The 25710-nt window shown below is 34.4% G+C and overlaps 3 protein-coding genes across 3 annotated transcripts; 1 reads left to right on the forward strand and 2 right to left on the reverse strand.

Moving 5' to 3' along the window:
- Window positions 1-2236: 2236 nt before the first annotated feature.
- Window positions 2237-7717, reverse strand: LOC114760842 (homeobox-leucine zipper protein HDG5). Its single transcript, XM_028950136.1, has 12 exons — window positions 7615-7717; window positions 7223-7468; window positions 6931-7100; window positions 6726-6843; window positions 5989-6180; window positions 4735-5220; window positions 4449-4550; window positions 4145-4357; window positions 3875-4043; window positions 3510-3778; window positions 3322-3417; window positions 2237-3242 (listed from the first exon to the last, which is right to left on the reverse strand). The coding sequence occupies exons 2-12, from the start codon at window positions 7361-7363 to the stop codon at window positions 2769-2771; spliced, it is 2430 nt and encodes an 809-aa protein (XP_028805969.1). The 5' UTR covers window positions 7364-7468; window positions 7615-7717; the 3' UTR covers window positions 2237-2768.
- Window positions 7718-16259: 8542 nt separating this feature from the next.
- Window positions 16260-19096, forward strand: LOC114760843 (plastoglobulin-1, chloroplastic). The gene is made up of 3 exons (XM_028950137.1): window positions 16260-16936; window positions 17732-17927; window positions 18400-19096. Exons 1-3 carry the CDS (start codon window positions 16329-16331, stop codon window positions 18706-18708), a joined length of 1113 nt encoding a protein of 370 aa, XP_028805970.1. The 5' UTR covers window positions 16260-16328; the 3' UTR covers window positions 18709-19096.
- A 3482-nt stretch (window positions 19097-22578) lies between these two features.
- On the reverse strand, window positions 22579-25710 carry LOC114760837 (uncharacterized). The gene is made up of 2 exons (XM_028950131.1): window positions 25430-25710; window positions 22579-23476 (listed from the first exon to the last, which is right to left on the reverse strand). Exons 1-2 carry the CDS (start codon window positions 25558-25560, stop codon window positions 23011-23013), a joined length of 597 nt encoding a protein of 198 aa, XP_028805964.1. The 5' UTR covers window positions 25561-25710; the 3' UTR covers window positions 22579-23010.

Genomic DNA, 25710 nt, shown 5'->3' on the forward strand with positions numbered 1-25710 from the left:
TTTGTATTGATTGAATGAGGAAAACATTTAAAAGATCAAGTAAATTAAAAATTCAGAAAACAAAATGGTGACAAGGGAGATGAATTTTTGTATTAAAAGTGGGGGAAATTCTTTGGGTCCACATGGATTGATTTTCCTGAGTGAGCCGACTCTTTAATAGACAAAATCTAATTTCTTTTCTCTGTTGGCGGAAAATAATTGAAAGCAGATCTGGTTCAATAAAATATAGATTTTTTTATAGTTATTTTTAATATGCAATTGGCTTGGGGTCTCCCATTTTTTCACGAAGCTCAACAAGACAGACATATAAGGACTCGACGATTTCTTATCTCTTGTGGTTTGAAATTCTATTTTTCTTCCTTTTTTTCCACCTAGGTATTAGTTTTTTTTTCCCTTCTAAAAATTCATCAATGAAATATCAGTGTCGGAACTTGGCTGTCCTCCTGAAGATTTTCCATATGAAAGATGTGTTTGTTTAACATTTCAATACATCAACAGGGATCCATCAGTGTTTGAATTTTTTGTGAAGAAAAGTATACACATTTAGTATCAGATAGTGTATTAAATATGATTGTCTCCAATAAAAAAAATACCCGTGCCTAACAACAACAAAAATTAAATACCAGTCCTCAATAAATTTTTGTGATATCATTTTTGCACCTTAGCCCAGCCCATTAAAACAAATCGGGCCCATAAAGATTCACAAACGTCCATGACAAAACACCGAATCAAACACTCGGCCCAAGATCCGTCGTCGACGAGAAATGTGTTGTCCGAGATTAATTGAACGGGCACGCACAAAATAGAAAATTTTGCCTATTGTTAAAGTAACATTGATATTTTTGAAGGAAAATTAGTCTTCAACTCTTCTGAGGTTGATGGATCTTAAAAGAGTGTTGATTCTGTCATCAACCGCAAACCCAATGTATAGTTTTCTTTTATATAGACTAGATCTCTTTACGTTGCATAGCTAGATCTCGTCTTGCTATTTTTGTTGGTTGTTTTTTTTTTTGCCAGATTAAAGTTGGTTAAGGTTTAGTTTCATCAAAATACCAAAAGATTCAATATGCAAGTAATGTACTGATTACTCCCCAGTCATTAAAGAAAGTTCCTGAACTACGAGGCTAGTAGGCGTAATCTTAACAACTTGTTTTTGGACTTGATGTCATGTACACATCATTAACGACGGCTCATGATGGAAAAATGAGTATCAAAATCAAACTCATAAATTGCACTAACAGATAAATTTGAAGTTTCCTGCCGAAAGAGATAATTATAAAAGAATTATTTCTTAAATTTCACTTTGAAACTAAAAGAAAACAAAACATGTTCAGTTTACACGAAACGATAACTCGAAAGTTGACATTCAGTCTTGTTAGCTTTATTATCATTATTATTCTCTTTATTGGGATGGATATACCAACTAATTTCCAAAGGATACATTGGGTTTTGATTAATATGAATCAAGATGGATTCGACCATATATGGCTTAAAAAGTTTTTCTATAGATAAATTTTTTGTCGCCCAACGCTTGAAATAAGAAATAAGAATCGAACCACTTCAACAAGCTATTAATAATAGTTTAGATATATATATATATAGAAGAATGGTAAGAAAGGGACATTGGCTGGTTAGATATACAGAGGGTGTGTTTGAATAAAACCAAACCGTGGTTTGGAAAAGTGATTCTGGAGAATAGATTCTGGGGAGAATAGATTCTGTGAAGAATAGATTTTGTAAAAAAGTGATTCTGAGAAGTGAGTGTTTGGATAATTGTTATCAGAAGCACTTTTTATATATACAAATTACTAAAAAAAAGACATAAGTTAATATAATAATTACAGAAAAAATAGATTTTATGATATATTTTAATTTGAAGGAATAAAATTATTAATAATATATTTTTTACCAACATAATTAATGATACATAAGATAATATAATTAATAAATAATTAATATGTATATATATTTATAAAATATAAGATTAAATATGTTTATAAAAAAATATGTTTATAAAAAAAACAAGATAAATATCCTATAGGCTCTCACACTCTCCCTTTTTTTTCCAAAAGCAAAAAATTTTTACTTTTTTCAAAACCATAGTTTTGGTTTTTGAGTGGGTGTTTGGGTGATTTATTCCCCAAACCATAGTTTGGGGTGTCACCCAAACACAGCCAGAGAAGACACCAGTGCTTGAAATCCCGATGGGTACAAAATAACTAGAATTTGAGGGCCATTAAGAGACGAAGGAATTAATAAAGATCCAAGAAACATGCTAATGAACACCGAGTCCACATAAAAAGGATAAAAATTATAATAAAGACAGAAACATTAACAAACTGAGAATGAAAATGAATGTGACAAATATGCAGACGACGACGTAGAGAGGCCGAGACATAGAAGCAGAAGTCAATACCCGAACCACCACCCTCGCTCTCTGGTATAACTAAAAAGCCCACAGAAAGGCCTTCATTAAACCACAGAGCCAAGGGTACTACACTACTATATATATATCTGGTGCGCTCTTGACTCCCTCTGTCCCTCTCTAATATTTCCACACACAAAACAAATCCATCCATTCACACCTTAACTTCCCTACCTAATTCACACACTAATTCTTACTCTGATTCGGTCTTTTAGAACACGGACTGGCTAGGTATTCCATTCTAATACGCCTCACTTTTGGCTGGTTTAGTCTGCTGCTAGTTCTTTAGGTCGAATCTATTCATGAGAAGGTATTGATTCAGTAGTTACAGCAAATGATTCAACTATTGCTTAGGGGTTGTGGTAGTGGTGGGTTCAGTAGTGCAGGAACCGACGACGTAAGTGCCGTTGTCAGTGCAAAGAGCAGCTTCGATTTGGTGGAGAGTGTTGCAGAGATGGTTGTTTATGGCGGTGACGCTGGAGAGGTTGAGTTTCGCAGTTGGGATGGTGCTGGCCAGAACTTGGAGGCCCACTGTGAGAAGACAAGCTTGGTTCAGTGTAGAAGCAGGCGGCGGCGGTGCTCCCGCGGCAGTGGCTGCAGATTCAGTTGAATTGGCATTGATGGCTGCGGCGGAGGTTGTTGCAGGAACGATGACGAAGCCCTGGGGAAGAAGTGCTATGGAGGAAGGATCCTCACCGGACATGGCGAGCTGAATCGATTCCACGTCGATGGTGGCGTACACTACCAGACTCCCCGACTGATCGGTGCAGCTTTCTTGCACCACTAGTTCTACATTCTGAGATGAGTTGCTCGCCACCTTTTTCAGAAGAAAACATAAATGATGAGTGAATTGAAGTTTTTGGGAATCAGACCAAATAGGGTATGACGAAGCTTACGTTTATGCGCAAAAGGGAGATGCAATTTCCAGGATGTGAGCCATTTGCGATATGAGCCACTTCATGAAGAGAGTTCCCATTGGAGAGAAAATCCAACTACCAACAAAACACATAGAGCGAACCATTAATTTCTTGAGTTGATAATTTGTACGTTGGCTGATCATATAAATGAAAGGACGTACACGTACCTGAGATCTGCGACGTTCATCCTTGAGGAGGTCGAAGACCTTGGAGTGAGAATAAGGAAGCCAGGTGGTGGAGACTGCACTGAGTATGACCCCATTAGGTTGCCCTGGGTTTGTAATCTTCCTCGTTGTAATTCTAACAGTGTCTTCAGGAGAATCAGATAACGCCGTCCATGATTGCCCACTCGACGTGCTCATGTTCAGGCTAAAAGTTCGTATCATTCTCTGGGCCAGTTTCATTAAGTTCTTCCTGGCTTCTGGTGACGGAATCACTGGAAGGTTGTAATAATCCACACATAAAAATGTCATATACGTGCATGATTCATACTATATATAGCAGAAAGGATAAGACTTTAGTGAAGATGAACCTCCAAGGTCTGAAATATTCCTTGCCATGAGGCTGGCGACCCTCTCACATTGTCTCTGCAAAACCCATAACCAACGCTGTGCTCCAAAAGCCATTCCACTGTACACATAGTTGCTGAATATCTGATGCACTGGTTTCTCTTCCACCTCTGCATGCTCCACCCACGTTACCTGTACGTACAGCATTAACAAGAGAAGAAATTTTACACTAATTAATGGCGGAAAAGAGAGGCATCTTCTTCAATATAATTGGCAAGTTCAAGAGAGCTCACCCTTGAGTACCCATTTGGCATGTCTTGAATAATACAGCCAGAAGGTCGCCTGCAGTATCGCGGATAAGAGTGGTGAAAATTTTCATGGAAGCTGTCAAGAGGAAAATCAACGATGGCCCAGGTCCCTTCCTCGGCGTTTTGTTGGCAGTAACGAAGAAAATGAGTCTCGCGAGTGGGCACCAAGGGAGAAATCACTTGTAATTCTGCGTACATCTGCGACAAAAACCAAGCAAAATTTTAAGCGAACATTTACCAACAGGAGTGCTAGAATTTTGCTTTTAATTTGAAGGGAGCCGGATATTACCAGTTGAAGAGATCCACTTGCATGACCAGATGCACCAGAAGATATAACTTGTACAGTTTTTGCCCTAGAAACAATGGTGGGGAATAACTCCATCCACTTAATCTGAAACTCAAAGATTGAGGGCGAAAAGTTAATAAGCAGAAACAAGAATGTACAGTTAAAAGACAACCTTGTTCATCTAAAAGAGACGCAAACCACGAACAGAAACCTGCTATAGGCTCTTTCATATGTGTTTGTTTCTCTTCTACTTTAGTAATTACAAACAGAAATTCATGGAATTACTTACAGCATCAAGGAAGGCGTCAACAAGAGTGACGCTATTCATTATAACCACAGCAGTGTCACGGCTAGCTTCTCTCCTGAGTTCACTAGAATGGTTCTTGACGTTAAGGGGCCAATGAAAGAGCCTGGCATGCTCCTCAAAATTGAGGATTTCCCTCTCATTCTCACTGTTTCTTATCCAGAGCGGCTTATTTGGCTGACACATCTTCACGAGTTCATCCATGGACGACACTGCGAGCTCCAAAGCCAGAGATTTCTCCTCTTCCAACAATAACAGGCCGCCATCTGGGAATGGCGAAGCATCGGAAGGAGGCAACATTGGGACAGGAATCATCTCGGAAGTACAAGGAGGGACAGGATCAGCAAAGTGCCTTGAGTATATGTTCATGTCCAAGTCCAAAGAAGGAGCCAGCAGAGGAGGAGCTGGAGACGCCATTGTTTGCATTGGACGGCCTGTGTATCTTGATGTGAGACAACACACGCGTTCCAGCTGCAAAATATTTACAATGTCGAATGAATTTTTCTATTTTTAATTGGAAATGAGATCTCAGGATCCCAGGCTTCTCCAATTTGTTATAATTCGGGGCATTTGGAGTAGCTTAGAGTTGAGAGGCAAATGTAGGGTTCTAAAGAAAGAGAATAAATCATGGTTAAAAAATAAATTCATTTAATAAATTTATTATTAAAAAAAATCTAAGATGATGGTGTTCTCTTCTTTTTCAAAAAAGAAAAAAGAAATTGAAACATTTTGTTTGATATTAATCCAATCCAAACATTCCAACTAAAAATTGTGATATTATATAGAAGATACATTCGAGTCTAATAATTTTAACAACTTCACTTGTGTGGAGAAGCTTAATATTTCTCTTAAATCTTTTATACTGTGGGATAGTAAAAGAAGGGATGGGGGACCAGACTGAGGAAGGTTATGAAAACTTACATGAAAATATCTCTAATTTCCCTTATAATTAGTTAAAACAAAAGAATTTTTAATGAAATATCCCACTTCATCTTCTGGCTCATTCGAAGTATAATTTTAGATTTATCCAAATCCCAGAAAAATACTCAGGCATTCCCATTTATCTGTTGTGCCAAGTCCTTCAGCTAATGAACCTGCACTTACTTTAGATCCCCAGCTATAAGAAAAGATTTCACAAGTTTCAAAAAGAAAAAAATAAGAGGAATGAGAAATGAGCCAACTTGGTATATTCTCCAAGAAAACTGAGTAGCTAGAATCCAGTGAATAAGAATGAGAAACCTCTTCTCTAAGGCGAGCATTTTCAAGGCGAAGCTGATGGTCATCCATGCCCAGATCAGCACCCATCATCGCTGGACCACCACAATTAGGACACATCACATTACGCAGAGCTGCTTGCAGACGATAATTTTCATTCTTCAAGTTATCATTTTCTGCTCTCAGTATCACATTATCAGCTCTATCTTGTTGAGCCTACATCACATTAATTCAAAAAGAATATATAACCACAATATATATAAAAGTTTAAGTGAAATCTCTCGCTGACTAATAACAGGAGGTGTAAGCAAAATTAAACAAGAAGATTTATGGAAAAACGAAGGCCTTTTTATTGTAACCCTAAAACGGTAATGATATGAGCAATAAATGGGAGGGGAAATGAGGCAGGTAGGGTTTAATGCGCACATTAATGGAATACAGACTGTATAGTGAAGAGACGAAGGAGGCCACAAAGCAAAAAAGCAATGACCCCAGAAGTAAATGATGAGACACTTGTTTCTTCTGCTCTTTGCCTTTCTTCCCTATCACTGCGTGTATGGTCCTTTGGGGCTTACAAAAGTTTTAATGCAACGCGGTTTCAACATTGGGAAATGTGCCTTCTTGGTTAAATGTAGATGCCAAATATACAGTAGTACCTTAGGGTTTTATTTTTATTACATCATTCATTGTTATATTCTGTTCTATGAAGAAGATGAACGTTTCATTCTCTCATAATTAAGTTGAGCCTAACTAGTAAGTACCTTCATCTGAGTTCGACGATTTTGAAACCAGAACTTGACTTGGCGTGGCTTCAAGCCCAGCTCTTGGCTCAGTTTCATCCTTTGTTTGTCGTCTGGGTGTGGACATTCCTTGAACAAACTGCCAATAATCAGATATTTTTGTGAACAATGGCTACTTGTGTTTTTTTTTTTGGTTCACTAAAAGATAAGAAAATATAGATATTACGCTTCCATTTCTTGGATCTGACGAGCAGTATGCCTGTGGTAGCGTTTCTTCTTGGCTGGCTGTTCACTGTCTTGCTCGTTCCCAGACTTGTCTTGATCAGCTTGTTCGCTACCAGAACCACTCTCCATGATCTCTTCCTTCCCTCGCATCATCATCCCCTCTTCTTCTTTCTGTGCGTTTTGGGAAAAAGGGAAAAACAAAATCATACGAAGTTACGACTTCAACATAAATTAATCCGAAAAGACAGGAACATAATAAGAGTGAGAAGAGATAGAGTGAAGAGAGAAATTACCAAGGGAGGTTGGAAAGGCTGGAAAGGCATGGTGGGGATGAAGTTGAAGTTGGAGTTTTGGATTGAGGAAGAGAAGAGCGTTTCTGAGTTTACTACTACGTTACTTCCCATACTTGACATCACTTGACAATCCCCATACATTATTCTCCCTCCTGTTATTTCTCCTTCACCGCACGCTTCTTCTTCTTCTTCTTCTTCTTCGCTTTTTCACCCTAAAACACTTCTCTAATTCAAAACCTAACAAACCTGCTCTTCACACATACAGAAAAAATATTACTTGTCCATTTCAGACACAACAGTACCCACAAAAAAAGGATCTAGAAGGAAGAACAAAAAGTTTTTTTTTAAAAAAAAAAACTGATCAAAACTAGTAAAAATCACAACAAACGAACCCTATTCCACAACAACGAGCATGACGAGAACGAACGATTTCTCTCTTCTTGGACTGTTTGCCTCCTCCTCCTCCTTCTTATCTCTCTCTCTCTCTCTCCCCTTCAGTTCTCTTCTTCCATTCTATGTATCTCACTCTTGCTCTCACTCTTTTGCAATAAATCGGTTAATTTAATACCATAGTAGTAATTTACTGGAATAGTAAATCAGTGAGGACAGAAACCGATCAGATACACTCCTCTACGTTGGCCGTTTCGTTACACGTGTCCATCTCTTACTGGCCTTCCGTGCGTTTCCCATCACCCCTTCAGCAAAGTCAAACCTTCTCATTTTCCCACCCCACCACGTGACCTTATCCTCCGTGTCCACGCGCCTCCTGGATTCCAGCCCTTATCAACGAGTCATTAATACCCAAGGAACCGTGTGGCTCACGCGTCGTTCGGTTGGAGTGGGTATTTTTACTACTTGTCACCGGGAGTGAGGGAAAATAATTTTGACTTGGGAGCGTTGAAGAGTGAAAAATGACGAAACGAGTCAAAATGATCAGAGCCGTAGGATCTATGATTGGTGGAGCCCACATGGTAAAAGATGGTGCGGGATTACTGTTTTGCAGTATGCACGGCGAGTGTGGTGTGGATGACTTTTGGATGCGAGAGATGTGACAATGGAGACATTAACATCTCGCCACCTATATAGCATTTCTGAACCGTTAGATATGATCAGATGGTTTAGGTTTGACAAAATTTTGAAATTGTAAATCTTCTGCTATTGAAATTTGATCCGACTGACTTAGTAAGGGTATTTGGATGAAATCAAACCGTAATTTAGAGAATAGTATTCAGAAAATAATTTTTAAAAAATAGATTTTGTTAATAAATTTTAGAAGAATAGATTTTGTGAAAAAAATAATTTTGATAAAGTAAAAATATCTAAATAGTTTTTATAATAATATTTTTTATGTATAAATTACTAAAAAAGACATAAGTTAATATGATAATTATAAAAAAATAGATTTATATTTATATTTTTTTGAAATAATAAATTGTACATAAAAAATATAATTAATTAATATTATCTCTCGTCCTTGATATAATAACTAACTAGATATTCAATTTGATTTTGACTTATAAGATCCCAATATATTTTATCTCTCATATTTATCTATTTTTTATATCACAAACCATGGTCTTATACCTTCAAAAGCAAAAAAAATTCACTTTATGAAAAACAATGGCTTTAGACCCCAAACCATGGTTTTCAATTCAAAGGTGATTTTGCCAAAAATCATGATGTTTGGCTATATTTTTTCAAATCATAATTTTTAATCAAAAAGTGATTTTACAAAAAATTACTCTTCCCGTTTTAAATATAAGACCATTATACAAGTGTATATAATGGTCTTATATTTAGGACCAGAGAAGTAATATATTTGGATTGTTGGATCCCAAAACCATGATTTTGCTTGTTACCCAAACAGGCAGGAAGATGCAGTTAAAAATCTTAGTTAAAATACGGAGTTAGTAAAACGGTGGGTGTTGTTAAGTTCAAGTGAGGACCACCAATCCAAAATCCTGTTTAGAATTAAAGTGGGTATGGCCGGTGATTTATTGATTTGCTTGTGGATAGGGTATTTTATTTTTAAATTTCCTTAATTTGCAGATTAAGAGGAGGAAAATTTCATGACTTTGTCGGATTCCTGAGTATTTCTTTCTTGTTTGGTCAAATGAGGATTGCTTGTGTTGCTCTCAAGGATTTGTTAATTCGTACTAATTATGTGATTAGTGTTTGGGTTTCTTCATTCTTGGAAATGCACCTTTAATACTAACAGCAGCAGGCCCGCCTTTAAATTTTTATCCAACTCCTTGCTGTTTTTTTCCCCCTCTTAATTGTTAAATTTAAAGGAAAATCTGATTAATATTACCTGTTAGAAATTATGCAACTCATCTTTAACGAATGCAGCTCATTTTACTTGTGTGTAGCCTATCTTTAACTATATTCAAACTCTTCAAAACAAAAATAAAGATATATTGTACACAGTTGTTGAAAAGAAATTAAAGTTACGCTCGTCCAAATTTAAGCATCTTAACAAATAAAATCTTCAAACGGCTACTTAGCTTTTAACCAATTTTTCCAAATTCAAATCCAAAATTATGTACAAGAGTAGCTAGCGAATATAGGGGAGTAATTTGGGTGGGTAAATTAAAAGCTGGCTAAAAATTAATGAGAAAACAACGTGGTAACAAGCAATAACAAATGAGAGAAGCAAAATATAATGTGAGTAATGTATTGTCGTATATATGTAGGTGGTCCTGTGTTGGAAGATGATTGAGCTCTTTTAAGAAAGGACCCACACACACTTCGCATAATAAATCTGTGAATTGAATTGTTGAGCTGTGTTCACTTTATATGATTGGATGTGTTCCAGAGGGGAAAAAAATTATTACTGCCAAGCAATTTTTAATGTGTATAATAATAGTATATGTAAAACAATAGTTGCTCTTTTTTTTTTTTAATACTAAAACATAAGTATCATGTTATTAGAGGCAATCATATTCAAAACACTATCTTGTACTAAATGTGAGTACCTCTTCCAGCAGGGATTCAAATCTTCGTTCACCACGTTATAAGAAAGTAGTGTATTTCTCTAGACCTAATCTTGTTGGTAATAGTTGCTCTTTGAATGGACATGTGTTATTTTCCTCACCACCTAAACACTTCTCTTCCGATGTTTGGGCAGGAAAAGAAAGGTTCATCTATGCGAGATTCCCCCCTTCTTGAGCTCACTTCATAGTATATATATAGGCCTTACTACCTACATCGAATGTAGTAAAAACTATGTTTCAAGTTTTGTTTAGATGATATTAAGATTTCATTTGTTTAAAATTAAAGACAAAGGTGATTTTACTTAAGTTTAACATCTCAGTTGTTTGGAAGAAATCACTTATGCTGATTATAAGGATTTTGTTTGGAAAATTATTTTTAATTTTTTTATACGCTACTCTTAATAATTAAAAAATTTCTATTACTATACTTTTGATCATTATTCTCATTAATCACATTAAATTTTACTATCATATTGCCTTTAGTTTTAAATATAAGATTTTGTTTATAGTGCAAATTGTATTATATACGAACTAAATTTTATATTTAAAACAGACGGAAGTATTGATTTCCTTAAGTGAAGACAATGGTGTAAAACGGAAGAAAATTATTAATGCAGCAGACATTTTCACAGTGACTTGCGTTTAAGATTAAAAAAAAAAAATATGTGGCTACTATTAAGTACTATAAGGAACAATTTAGATTACCTCCTATGTCCCTATTTATAAATAATTGTAAGGAAAAAAAACACACACAAAGATAAAGAAGAAAGCAAAATCTATGCGCTCCTTTTGATCCAACATAAGATCCATGTATTTGAGACCTTCAGTAGTTTTAGATACAAGGCTCAATTCTCCTGTCTCCTCTAAGACTTGTTTGCAGCGAGAAATCAGAGGGACAGAAGTGGAAGTGAAAGTAAAGTCAACATTTTTGTCTATTTGAAACTCCTTCCGGTCCTTTTTTATAAGATATTACTAATTAAAATAAGCAGTTTAAGAAAAGAAAGAAAATTAATTAACAAATTAAATATCTTCTTTCTGAGTATATCCTTATTTAATGAGGGAGCAAATAAGAAAGAGAAATACCAGTTATGATGGGTTAAGTGATGAAAGACAATGAAATATGAGAAAAAAATGAGAACATACAGAGAATAGAAAATTAATAAAATTGCATTTAATATTCATATAATCTTTATAAAGATTTCATAAAAATTAAAGGATCAAACTAACTCAAATTTTAAAATCTTATAAATAGGATCGAAGAGAGAGAGAGAGTACCGTGGAAGCCAATTCTTCAATGGAACTCAATTCCATGAAAAAAAAACACTGGAAGTTATCAGTTTCAAGGAGTTTTGCTTATAATACAAATATAAAAGCAAATTTCTACTCATTATTAATTCAAACTGTTATGAGAAGAAGAGAGATAGAAAGGCTTTGCCAAAATTATGGTGACACACAAAGTAACCATTAAAGTGACATTTATATTGACTTGATAAAGCACAGCACAACACGCAACAAACTAAAATGAAAAGGTAGTTTATATGAAACATTATTTAAAGTGACATTCATATGCTGCAAGATATTATTATTAATCATATATATTATTAATTATACATATCCTATATCTCGTAAGCTATCTGAGAGAATTATGAGAAATCAATTCAATGGACCGGACAGCACAATGCTAGAAAAAGGAAAAAAAGAAAGCCCGAGACTTAACAAATCGCATCAAACGCGTCATAATTATTACTTATAATTTAAGGCTTTTTATTTTCTAACGTTGTCCAAACAAAAAGAAATATTTAAGGCTTTTCATGGTACAACACATACTAATTGAGATCTCAGATCTGTGTTGTGTGCATGAAAAATAACTGGTCCTCTCTCTGCAACTCCCATATGAATTGCCGCAGAGATCCAAACATGCAACGCCCTCTGATTAAATCGAAAAACCTTGTATATTTAATATAAGTTCATCGCAGATTCTTCTTCTGGCCCAGAAAATAATAAAAATAGTATTATACTTTCAATAATGATTCAATAAATAGAGAAAATATAATACATATTTTGTGAGTTTGTGTTTTTAGTTTCGTACGTTGAGCATGAAACAGTTGCACAATAAATAGCAGTAATTAGAGGGAGAGAAGTGAACAACTATGAATGTGTTTCTATATTTAATTAATTTATATATAAATGTCTCTCTCTGTGTGTGTGCATATAAATATATATATATAATATAGTATGTTATTTAATAGAGTATAATAATGGTGGTCAATGAAGCATCTTGATTCTGGAATTTTATCACATCATCTGCTATGAATTGAAAGCGTACGTGAAAGAATATTTAATTTGGTGCTAGGCCACGCTCGCGTGGGGCTGATTTCTCATTTACTCCATTTATCTGATTTTTGTTTTTAATTTGATGTGCCTTTTTTTTTCTTGAGAAAAATTGAGTTAGGTCTTTTGAATTTGTTGCTATCATATCATTCTAAATATAATAGCTAGTTAAAGAGTTGATTTTCGTTAAAAGAGTTTAATCTATTTCATCTGTTATACTCCTCCGGTCCTAATTATAAGACCCAATTGACTTATTTGAGGAGATTAAGGAAGTAAGTTAAGTTGGTTATTTATAATAAATAAGTGTTGTCATTCCTAAAATATCCTTGCTAATTAAGTATATTGGCTAAAACTATCATTATTAGAAGGATTATCTTGAAAAAAAATACATAAATATAAGAGACAAAATGGATTGGGTCTTATAATTAGGACCAAATAAAAAGTCAAATTGGGTCTTATAATAAGGACCGGAGGATTATTTATTAATTTTTTTAAAATTAATTTGTCTAATTTATAAATTAATACTTCTCTGATTCTAAATATTTAGGACCAGAGAAATATGTAATCTAGAATTTAGGTGTAAATCTATTCCAAAGATTTTTCACTCAAAAGTAACAAATTTTTTTAATTCAAAATTACTTCAAAAGTGTTAGAATGGAACAACATTATCCCTTATTGATAAAAATATTAATAGTCAACATTAATTTTTTAATAGTCAACGTGATTTTTTTTAACAGCATGACACAATATCTGTACGTTTTGAAATTTTTGGGCTTCAGGGCAACATTGTGCCAGAAAAAACTTCTAAGACAATATTACTTTTGAAGAAAAAGTTTCAAAACAAATTTGCACTTTAATCCTATAATCTAATGTTGTATTACAGTATCTTAGAAAGTTTATATCAATTTTGTTAGAACTAAATATTTTGCTTAATTTTTTTAATCTATCCAAATTAATTAACTGGTTTTACACTAAACATTCGGTCAAAAGATATATGTAGTTAAATGAGTGCACTAGAAAATTGCCCCACAAAAATACACATACACACTTGTCTAATATGGTAATGGACCAACCGACGAGGATTGAGTCTAGCAGAAGGGACTAATCACTCATAACGTGACGAACTAAGATTAGAATTCTCACTAGAAGAGGTACTCACATTTAGTACCCTACAGTGTCTTGAATAGGATTACCTCTAATAGAAGGATACCTATGCGTTAGGGGGAAAAAAATGGTAATGGACGATACAAGAAATGCATAACAAACAGGGTTGTAGTCTTATGCCACGTGAGCTCCCTCTAAATGAAAAGTTTGAAGTTTAATTCCCCTTATAATCTTATCCTTCTAAATAAATAAAAATATAAGATAGATATTTACCAATTAAAGCAATCTTTTATTTGCTAGTGTGGCATTTTGGTGAAAGTGAAAATATATTTTTGTGCCAACCTTTTTTCAAATATTGTGCTAGGTAAACAAACCTGGAATAAGAGAATATTTTAACTTTATCACATAAACTATTCAACGAAAATAAATTATCAAATTTATTGTTTTAAAAAGCTTCAAGACTGATTTTTTTAATGCCAATAATCAGGTTGAAAGCTCCTTAAAACCATTTTAAAATCATGCTGTCCCTCTAAAAAAAAGTTTTTCTCTTCAATTAGACTATTTGATAATGATTTATTTTCATGACTACATCATAAATCAGTTTAGTCCCTGAGTCTACAATATAAGTCGTTTTAAGTATAATGTTGAGAATACAAGTCACTTAGAAAATAATTAATATTTATTTTTCAATTTTGTTTAAATATAACCATTTTTGGTTTTTTTTCACAACCTCATTTAATATAAATAAAATAAATAAAAAAACTCAACTTGTCAGCTACCATTTTTTGATACTAACAAACTAATTAAAATGGCTTATATTGTGCATTAAAAATGTAAGTGTTGCTGGGTACAATTAAAATTCTATTGATAAAGAGAAACCCGAACCGTGAAAAGCAAAATATAATACTACTTTTGATCTTTAATATAATAGTTAGTTGATTAATTTGATTACATTTAGAAAACTAGTTAAATTAATTATTTGTAATAAATATGTATTGTCTTTTCTAAAATATCATTGCTAATCAAATATATTGGTTAAAACTAATATTATTATAATGACTACTTTGGTAAAAAATAGATAAATACAAGAGACAAAATAAATTAAGGTCTATATATAATTAGGATCAAAATAAATATTAAACTGAGTTTTTATATTACACACTTGATGTTGTAGTATTCACAAGAGAATGGGCAAAACATATCAATTAGGGTCCTATAACTGATCAACGTGTTTGAAGTTTGAACGGAGATTTCTTAAAAACTCGAAGGTGTTCGCAGAAATCAGCATATCCACGAAATTTATTTTAGACCCCTTTTCCTGCCTTGTAATATATTTTACTTTTTCCCACAAAAATTGGTATTTTATTAATTTAAGAAAAACAATAATGAGTTTTGGAAATTTCAAAAATGATTGTAATATCCAGCTTATAATTTGTGCAGCTCATTATGTAAAGGCCAGATACTATATTAGACTGGAGCAAATTAAGGTAGGAAATTCATTCATATATTTTACAAGTGGTTGATGTAGATGTGCTTTGTGCTGATGATTTTTGGACAATTTTTTTTTATTTCAAGCGAAATTAAAAGTCAATAAAAAAGGAGAATCCACAAAAAATTTGAAATTATTAAATTTTAAAGAAAGAATTTTTATAAGAATATGTTGTTATTTGCAAATTCAATGCTGTCAAGACTTATTATTATCAAATTTGATTTGAGATTTAGTAATTTTAAGTTTTTATTTGTGAAATTTTTTCTAAAGAAACACCTAATGACTTGTTGGCAAAAACTATTTAAAAACTTAATAACGCATAGATTAAAATTAGCAGGGTTTCATACTCCATAACTTGAATTATTGGATAATGATTATTGATTATTGATCCAAGGTAAATTATAAAGGGTTAAGATGTGTTAACGTATTTTGTCATATACATCTATTATCTTAAAATATTTTATGGTATACCTGGCATTTTAAATTATTTTTTCAGATGCATTTAGTACTCTAAAATATTTTGTGGTGTAATTTTGCTCTTTAAAGGATTAATTTTTTTCAAAAGTAATTATGTTTTTAAATTATTATTTCATGAGAAGTTTAATTTTCATCAATAACTTTTCAAAAAGTTCATTAAATAAATGCATATCAAGTACCATAAAATAATTTTCAGTATTTTGTAGGGTGCTAGATATGTTTCAAGGTGTTAAACCCACTACAAAATGATTTAGAGTACTAGATAGGTTTGAAAAAATAATTTAGAATCTAAAAGCATCACACAATACTTTAGAGTGTTGGGCCTCACAAAATATTTACCTAATTATAAATATGTGTTAATATAATTTTTGATTCATTAAGTTTACTCTTATTTTTATTTTTATTTTTTAAATTTTAAATTATAAGTTTTAGTTCTAGGATAAAATAATTTAAATTTTTATTAGATTATTATAAAGATTAATATTTGAAATAAAAAAGTTTAAAGAACTAAAACGAAGGTAAACTGAAAGAAACAAAATTTGCATTATCCCTGTAAACATTAAATACAGATGTGTGAACAACGTGTGTCCTGGCTCGTAAGTACTAATCTGCATCACAATTTTTTGGCAGAAAAAAATATGCATCAGAATTTCAATTAACCAAACCAGGAAGAGAAAAAATCTGTCGAGCGCCGGTTCTCTCTCCATTTCCGATGGCTCTCCTTCTCTTCACCTCTCGCATTCCGTCTGCATTCTCTGAGAACCGTAAACTTCTCTCATTCTCTACGGTCTTCTCTACCTCCACTACTGAACACCCCACAATCGCCTTCTTCTCCGTGTCTTATTCCAGACTCCATCGGTTCCCTGCCCTTCGCTCCCGATCCTCTGATTCCGGTGGCACTTCCGGTCCCGTAAACCGCAGAAAGGGTGGTTCTAAAAACGCCTCCGGAAAGCCCTCCAAGATCACTGATGAGTGGGGTGAGGAGTCTGAGCCTGAAACAACGCCTACGAAGCTGCCGGATGCGGACCCTCCTAAATATGAGGACGAGTGGGAGGAAGGTGGAGCTGACGATGAGGCTATCGACCAAGGAAATGGAACTCCGGCTGCGACGATCAAGGACCAGACTGTAGGTGTGGATGATAAGCTACTGGGCCTGAAGCAAGCTTTGGTGGACACCGTTTATGGGACTGAATTTGGATTTCGAGCTCGGTCGGAAGTGAGGGCTGAGGTCTCCGAGCTGGTGAATCAGTTGGAAGCGGCAAATCCTACTCCAGCGCCGGTGGAGGAGCCTAGGCTTCTCAATGGAACTTGGGTATTGTTGTAAGTTCATTGCTCCCAACACATACACATCTAATGTTTATGCAATTAGCTTGGCATGGAAAATTTTCTCGGAATCCATTAATTATCCGATGATTTAAGTTATATTTGGACATTTCTCTAGCAGCCTTAAGCTTTTCGAATGCGTATTCTTCATTATGCTTAAATATACTAAAAGATTTGAACATGACCTAATATGTGGACGTTCTTTAGGTTCTCATACAGTTATTAATTATTATTGACTGGCTGCATGATAATATCATTAGATGATTCTTTACATAGCAGTGAATCGCACAAAAAAGAATGCCAATATTTCCAACCCAATCAATCCCCTTCTATGCAAAATCCCATTCTTAGAAGACCACAAGTTGATATGAATGCAGCGCGGATGATTCCCTTTCAATTTCGTTCCTATATAGCTTCAGTGAGGGTTTAGTGTAAAATGAACTAGTGCTTTTGGTTCCTATGGGTCTATGAGACTAAATGATTGTTCAGAAGAGAAAAGAGGGTATTTCTTTTTCTAATTTCTCTGTTATTAATGGAATATATGTTTAGCACATCATGCTTGGCTGATTGAGAATTATTGCTTGTGGACGAAAACAGCATTTACAACTGTGGGTTTTGCACTGAGAAAATGAACCACATATAATGCAATTGTGCTCATCCAGGGTTCTAGCAAATATGCTGGAAAGTCTTTATGAGCATTGATTAAACTACATTGCAAGTGGCGATGTGTCTTATTTTATAAAATCTGTTTTTGTGCCCTTATGGTTACATTGCTTGTCAAATTGGTGTCAGGTACACTGCATCTTCTGAACTGTTGCCTCTTCTAGCAGCAGGGTCAACACCACTGTTGAAAGTAGACAAGATATTACAAACAATTGATACTGATAGCTCCACTATTGTAAACTCAACCACATTATCTAGCCCTTTCAACTACTTGTCTTTCAGTGCATCTGCGTCATTTGAAGTGCGGAGTCCCACAAGAATACAGGTATTGCCATGAAAACTGTAATGATAATTTGACTATAGAAAATTCTCATGTGAAAAAAGAAGCAAAATTTCGGCAAAGAGAAAAATAAAAGGAGCAGGGGAAGAAACTTTTACTCAATAACCTATGGGTGGATTGCTGATTTACACATTTGCAGTCGTTTTTAATTGAGCTTCTTTGTTAAGCTTTTGCATGATGAAAAATGATAGTGGACGTCTTGTTGCTTTAGGGTGTACTGAAAAAGCATTGTCAAAGAGAAAATATATGCTTGCCATTATGCATGCCATAGTATCGTACTGGTGCTTCAATAGCAGAAACATATTCAGGCCTGTAAATGTGATTTTTATGTTGCTTGATGATGTCGCAATCTGGACGCCACCCTGTGCTGTGAGCTAGTTTACTTATCGTGTATCTATTAGACCTTAGATGACAAGAAAATTTGCGGTATTTTACTGACTTCTGCAATTACAAGCAGGTCACATTTAAAGAAGGCACCATACAACCGCCAGAAATAAAGTCAAGAATTGATCTGCCAGAAAATATAGACATTTTTGGCCAGAAGCTTAGCCTATCACCTGTGCAACAAACTCTCAGTCCTCTGCAGGATTTGGCAATGAACATCTCACGCACTATTTCTGGTCAGCCACCCCTTAAGATCCCCATTCCAGGCGAGAGGACAAGTTCGTGGCTTATCACTACTTACCTTGATGGCGATCTGAGAATCTCTAGGGGGGATGGTGGTCTTTTCATCCTTGCCAGGGAAGGGAGTCCGCTTCTAGATTAGTATGAAAGTAATCATATATCATTATCCGTGGTCTTCTTTCCTCCCTTAGAGGTACATACAAAATAATCTGTTGTTTTCCCCTGAATTACTGACATGTTTAATGGAGAAAGAAATCTGGTGTCACGTGGTAATTCAGCGTTGATGGATTTTTACCAAGAGTTCCTCTGATATATTGAGAAGGAGGAAGTAATATGAATCAATTTAGTTCAGTTCTGCACATCCCAGTAAGTCTGTGTTTTGCGTGTGCGTGCTCCAGAGCATGAACTAAATTCCATGCACCTCATGAACAGGGGTTTTACTGTTTCAATCACCATTAGTGATTAGTTTCACTCTGTACTAGTGTTTCCTAGAAATACGCACATGGAAATAGATTCCATATGGATGCCAATTCCATCAATTTTCATCATATAGCTCAGGGAATTCTGAAAAATTCCATGGATTTTTCCTTTTGCCCCTTGTATTTCCTTCAACCTCATTAGCCCAAACTTTATCATGCATTGCTATTTTAAGTTTAAATATTGAGTAAAAATAATATCTAAATTCTATACAGATACCAAAGGCACTCTTAAAGATATCTCCATATTTATTTTCATTTTCATCAATTTTAACGTACCGAACAAGCCCGAAGCTGTTTAAATTAGGCGTTTATATTAAGAAAATCCTACGACATTGTCTTGCCAAGCTAATATGGGGTTTTTCAATAGCAAAATGTATTCTGCTACAATTTATAGGCCACCAAAAAAAGAAGTCAGCACTCTGCCATTGTATTCAATTATTGAATTTTCCGCCACACAGTAAATCAATAATATATTGTAAGTCCAGAGTAATCAGGCCAAAAAAATGCACTTGATTAGTTTTTGTAAAGTTGGCTATGTTAATTAAAGATTAATTAAGCTGTCGTGATCTCATGAGACACTACTAAAATACCGCTTAGCGTAGACTTGGTTCATATCACACAACTTCTGATATGACTTATCCTAAAACAAGAAGACACCCTACTCTGATGTACTCCTCCGGTCCTAATTATAAGACCCAATTGACTTATTTGAGGAGATTAAGGAAGTAAGTTAAGTTGGTTATTTATAATAAATAAGTGTTGTTATTCCTAAAATATCCTTGCTAATTAAGTATATTGGCTAAAACTATCATTATTAGAAGGATTATCTTGGAAAAAATGCATAAATATAAAAGAAAAAATGGATTGGGTCTTATAATTAGGACCAAATAAAAAGTCAAATTGGGTCTTATAATAAGGACCGGAGGAGTACTTGATAAATCCAACCGGAACTTGCAAGGAATAGCATGACATTTGATTAAAAGAGTTATAACAATGGAATTAGGCAGAGATCACGTTGAAGGATTGGTAAATTCTGATGATTTTGCTCTATAACGCATAATCGAAGAGATCCCGATACTCTCCTTCCATATTATTTTGATGTCTGATGGTTGAATTCTAGAACCTCAAACGTTATGATGATCCCTCTATTGGTTTTTTTTACTTTTAGTAAAAGAAAAAGTTTAGAAGTAACTTCAGCCCAAAAAATACTTACAGAAATACGTAGAGATCATTCGTCAATGAAGTTTTCACATACAGTAAAATTCGAACTCCTGAGTTATATGTTGACCCTTTTAACAATTAAATCAACTCTTATCACTGATTTGTTTTTGTGAAGTACCATAACATAGGTTAGATATAGTAAATGTGCTACATAATAGCATATACTTCTATAACTTACCAACAAAAAAAGTGACGACTTTGACATGCCTTTTCACCTAAACTTTCTGTTGTCAGTGGTGACTTTCTTTTCCGGCTTCTGAAAAACAATGTTGTACTGAACTACTAATTTATTGTATTTTTTTATTGTATTGGGAGGACGGGGCTGAAACCCTGAATACATAAAGCACCTGTAAAAGGCACTCGTGCGTGGGCATAAAATATTTTATATCCATTTAAAAGAAGTGAATGCCATATTAAGGCACAAACAAAAAGATGATCCTATGGACATCATTATAGAGACATTGCTCACGTTGGGGTGACTTGTTGTAAGGGAAACACTATGATGATCCTAAACTTGTATAGGGTTCTGCTTCTGACCATATCAAAGGTTGGGTACAACAAAATCTGCTTTAGTTTCCTATGGCAGAAAAAGTCACAAAGGGACCGTTAAAACTGCGTATATTTATATTAACAACGATTATAGATATAGATTACTATAATTTTCAATAAAAATAAGTAAATAAATTTAAGAAAAAATTAGTTAAAAATCCCTATTTAAAAATTTAATTGGCTAAAAGGATCTGAATTTAAGCACGTACAAGTATGATCCGTAAATACAACATATCTTTCGCTGTGTGCAACATATCATCAATAATGTGTAACAATTATTAATACTGAAGTCATTTGTACTCAACGGAAGATATGTTACACACAACGGAAGATATGCTGCACTCAAAGATCATAGTTACATTTGCTCAAATTCAGGTCCTTTTGGTCCATTAAATTTTTTAACCAGGGATTTTTTTACCAATTTTTTCTAAATTTAAATTGTTAAAATTTGATTCAAACAATTCATGACCGCAGGTTATTATTATAAGTTAGTTTTTTTCAAAAAGAGAGAAGAATTATTAACTTACCAAGACGCCTAGTAACCCAACAGTCAATATTTAGATGTGGTTTGCCTTTCGTATGTTTTACCCCTCGGCGTTGAGATTCGCAGTGAGTAATTATAATTTTGATTTCTGTTTAAATATTTTTTCTTACAAGTAATTTTGAAAATGTTAATGATGTTTGGATTTTATTTATTAAAATCACTTATAGTACTTAGATCTCGCAAGAAAAAGTACATAAGAGAAATATAATTTAATATAATTCATATACTACCTCCGGTTTTTAATATAAGATCTCGTTTGACTTTTATTTTGGTCATAAGTATAAGACCTCAATCTACTTTGTCTCTCATATTTATGTATTGTTTATCAAATTAGTCCTTCTAATAATAGTAATTCCAGCTAATACACTTTATTAACAAGGATATTTTAAAAAAATAACACCTATTTATTATAAATAACTAACTTAACTTATTTTCTTAATCTCCTCAAATTAGTCAACTAGCTTTTATAATTAGAACTATAGGTAATAATAAGCATTAGTTATTATTTAAATATAATTTTAATTTAATAATTATTATTAACAAAGGTAGATGGAGAAATTTTAGCCTTTATCAAGATTTTTCAATCACAACAGTTACTCATAATAACTTATATTCAAAAATAGAGGAGGGATTGAAATGACAATTTATCACTATTTCAAAAAATTTAGTTAATCAAACGGTGAAAATAGACTTCACTTATTTAGGTTCAAATAATCAAACGGAGAAAATAGACCTCACTTATTTAGGTTCAAATCAACTTATTTAAGCTTCCACAGGCACACGGAAAACGCTCTTAAGAGTTCTGCATTATTTATGCATGTAATATAAAAAGAAAGCCAGAGGACTATAAATCAAGCATAAAATAAAGAAGAAACGGATACCAAGAAACTCTATATATCTCCCCTCATTGCTATCCCCACCCGAGACACCAGTTTCATAACCTTCAATTGAAAAACGTGTTATCTTGGCAAAGCCGAAATCTGAAAACTTGTTCAACTGACCAGCAAAGAATTTATATGTCTCTAATTATTATTTAATGCTTTTATCATCTTCAAAATTACTTGTTCCATTTCTTTTGATTATGTATGAAACATGAAAGAAAAGAGGGGGGGGGGATACGCCATCCCATGAAACAAAACAAAACAAAATGGCATCAAAAGCAATTATAGTTGTCCAGTACAGTGTCCAATATAAAGTTGCTTAGAGCCACATCAATATATATGCGTGTAAAATAAGATTTATATTAAGCCACATTATTCACAAAAATGATACAGTTCATTTTTCACATTCCATGTAACAAACGTGAAAATGTGTCTAGCTTTTTCCCCCCCGGGGGGGGGGGAGGCTCAATGTTTGCAGCAACCAACACAAAAATGTTTACTAGTTCTTTTAACCAAACCATGTAGACGAAGGGGAAACTGACAATTCCCCAAAAGATGCGCTGAACAACTATACAGCAGTTAGAAACGAACAAGAAAAATGGCTAAAGCTAAGAATCCTTGCCTTAATCAAGCAACGCGGTAGGATTCAGATTCGACCAGCAACACCAATTCCCAGCAGCATTTACCACATTGCACAAAATTTTATTTAACCACACCCTGTCAAGCTCCAAAACTATCATCACAAGTCATGAATAAAGAGATCGGCTGTGTTAGGTTCGCTGCATCCATTGCATGATGTCCTTTCTAACAACAGGGTCCGACCAATTCACTCTGTGAATTGATGGCAAAACCTCAGACGTAGACATACTTAGGCGCCTGTATTGGGTTGAAGTTCCAGCAGGATTCGGGGGTCGCATCATCATTGCAATGGTTGGAAAGGACTTTGGCCATATATTAGTTGATGAGGTAAAAAAATGCCGGTCAGTGTCCTTTCTGAAAAAACTGGAATACCCCTTAGGTTTCTCTTTGGGAGTGGCATTTAGCTTTGTCATGCCTACACTTGAGTTACCACCATTGTTGGGTGTTCCATAAGGAGGGCCACGAATCTGAGCTGATGGTTTCAGTCGATCTAGGCACCGCAGAATGAAATTCCCGACACTACGACCCACTTCTATGTCTCTTTCTTGAATACTCCGGTGAACTTTGAGTGCTACGTCAAATGCAGCACGTGTTCGTCTGTAAAGAACCAAATCAGGAAGACCAAAAAGTTAATTGTATCGCAGCATTACTAATAATTGTTGTTGAAGAAGCCGAATTGCAGCTATTAAGAAGCCACTGTTGCAGAAAGCAACAACAATATGAACTTGCTGGAAAGGAAAAACTGGTGCTGTTCATTAAACGTAGATAAAAGAAATCTAATAGGTTTGCATCAGCGAAGAAAAGCTAAACCTAAGTAATGAACATCATAGTCTAGAATATACAAGAAAACTAAACTGAGGGCTTGTTCAATATCTGTAATGGAAAATTAGGAAAAGGAATAATGAAAGGAATTGAATGGAATGAATTATGTTTGTTGGGTATGAAATGGAATAGAAATACTGTAATATTAGTTTGTTGAGGATGATAAAATAACGAAGCAATGGAAAGAGAGAAAAATTAAAAGATTGACACAGCCCTTAGATAAAAAAAGTTGAATTATCATAATCAATATTTTCGTAAGTTATTTAATTTGTTTGTCAGGTATATAATTGGTACACTAATCATTTTCTTCCTTCTATTTCAATTATTGACATCAAAACATGATGGAAAACTACTCCACGCTCCATCTCATCATTGGAAGACAATCTATGAACCAAACATACTTCGCTTAAGGATTCCATAACCCTTTCACGATCCTATGAGTTGCCAAAGGCGGCCTAAAGCTGATGACTGAACATTATGCATTGCAGATTCTCAAAGGCCTCATAATATTATTGGTTCTAAAATCTTTTGATTACATGTCATATCTCATTGATTCTAACTTGAAAAGTCTTGATTGGGAGGATCCAATAGACGACTATCTGGCAGCCCTGCAGACATGTATAAATGCTTCTGACTTCATATTAGAAATAAAAATTTCTACAGAAACGAGAAAAGAAAAAGTATGTAACATGAGCGAAGACTTGGATTTCACATAGAAGGCAAGAAGGCAATAATAAATGAAAATTCCACCATTAGTTTTTTTTTTTTTTTGGGGGGGGGGGGGTAAAGTAACTAGAAAAGAAGAGGACATAATCATGCCATTATCAGAACTTTTGAAATAAGTATAATGAAGCTCGTTTTCCCAGCCAGTTTTTCATCCTCAGTCTCACTTAAAAGAGGGGATGAACAAACAGAATGACATAAAACAGCTCAAAATTTCCCATCGGTTTCTCTAGCAGTCTCCCTCTAACAACCAGTTTTCTTTCTGCTCCTAGTTCTCACCACCCAATTCCCTATTTTATAAATTTTGTTAATAGAGATGCAATTATATATGACAGCTACATCCAAAGATGACACTCGGGTTTAGGCTTCTCAAAAGTCAAAACATAATAATCTCCTCTATCAACAACTCGGCTAAGTTATCAAATTTTTCTTCTGCTTTTAGCCCTAAAAAGTAACCATTTCTTACAATGCATTACATTGCCATCTGCCCCTTATACATTGTAGGTGGTAGACTAGGACCTTATTCTCTATGATCAGGGATACAGAACACAGCATTAAGACTCCGAGGGGCAACGATTTACAAGCCTAGGCTAATTATAAAATATTAGCAATGCAGCAGTACAAGGTCAGAATTACAAGCATCCGTATCCTAAGTAATTCGAGCACACAAGCAATCATCGAGGAGTTTTAAAATAACCTTACTCTGCCACCAAACTAATTTTATCATTTTGTCATCCTGGAACAAGTCTCAGGTCCACTCAACAGCAATATGCATGAAACCACTAGTACATTTCTCAACTACTCACACGATTACAAGTGAATCTTAAATGCAACTGACTACGCAAATATTAATGGCGAAACATTGCGAATCCGAAAACCATACCGTACTAGCAAGCATGACTCGTCTTATATTGTTATCAGACAAAATTATCTTACTAATCAATAGGAATCGATTAACAGGAACAGATTCGGAAAAATCAACAAAGCGTAAAAAGAGCGAAGCACCTGTGAGCGAACTGACGGATCTTAGGATGCTTGACACTAATGATCTTTCGCTGAAGCCTCAAAGCAAGCCTATAAGTTCGCTTGAGGCCCAAAAAATAGGCGGTTGCGACGGTAATCTCCCAGAGAACCATGATCTTCCGTCGAAATGAGAGTATCTGTTTCAGAGAATGGTTGGGGTTATGTGTTGAAGCTTCGGTTGGTTTGCTTTCCTCTATTAATTTATTGCTCAGCCTTCCCACGCACCGTTTCCTGGGGCGCAAGTTTACTCCCTCCCTTCCCCC

This window comes from Neltuma alba, unplaced genomic scaffold, assembly GCF_004799145.2.
Source record: "Neltuma alba isolate B1F8T4 unplaced genomic scaffold, ASM479914v2 tig00011027_pilon, whole genome shotgun sequence".
In the NCBI taxonomy this organism is placed as follows: domain Eukaryota; kingdom Viridiplantae; phylum Streptophyta; class Magnoliopsida; order Fabales; family Fabaceae; genus Neltuma; species Neltuma alba.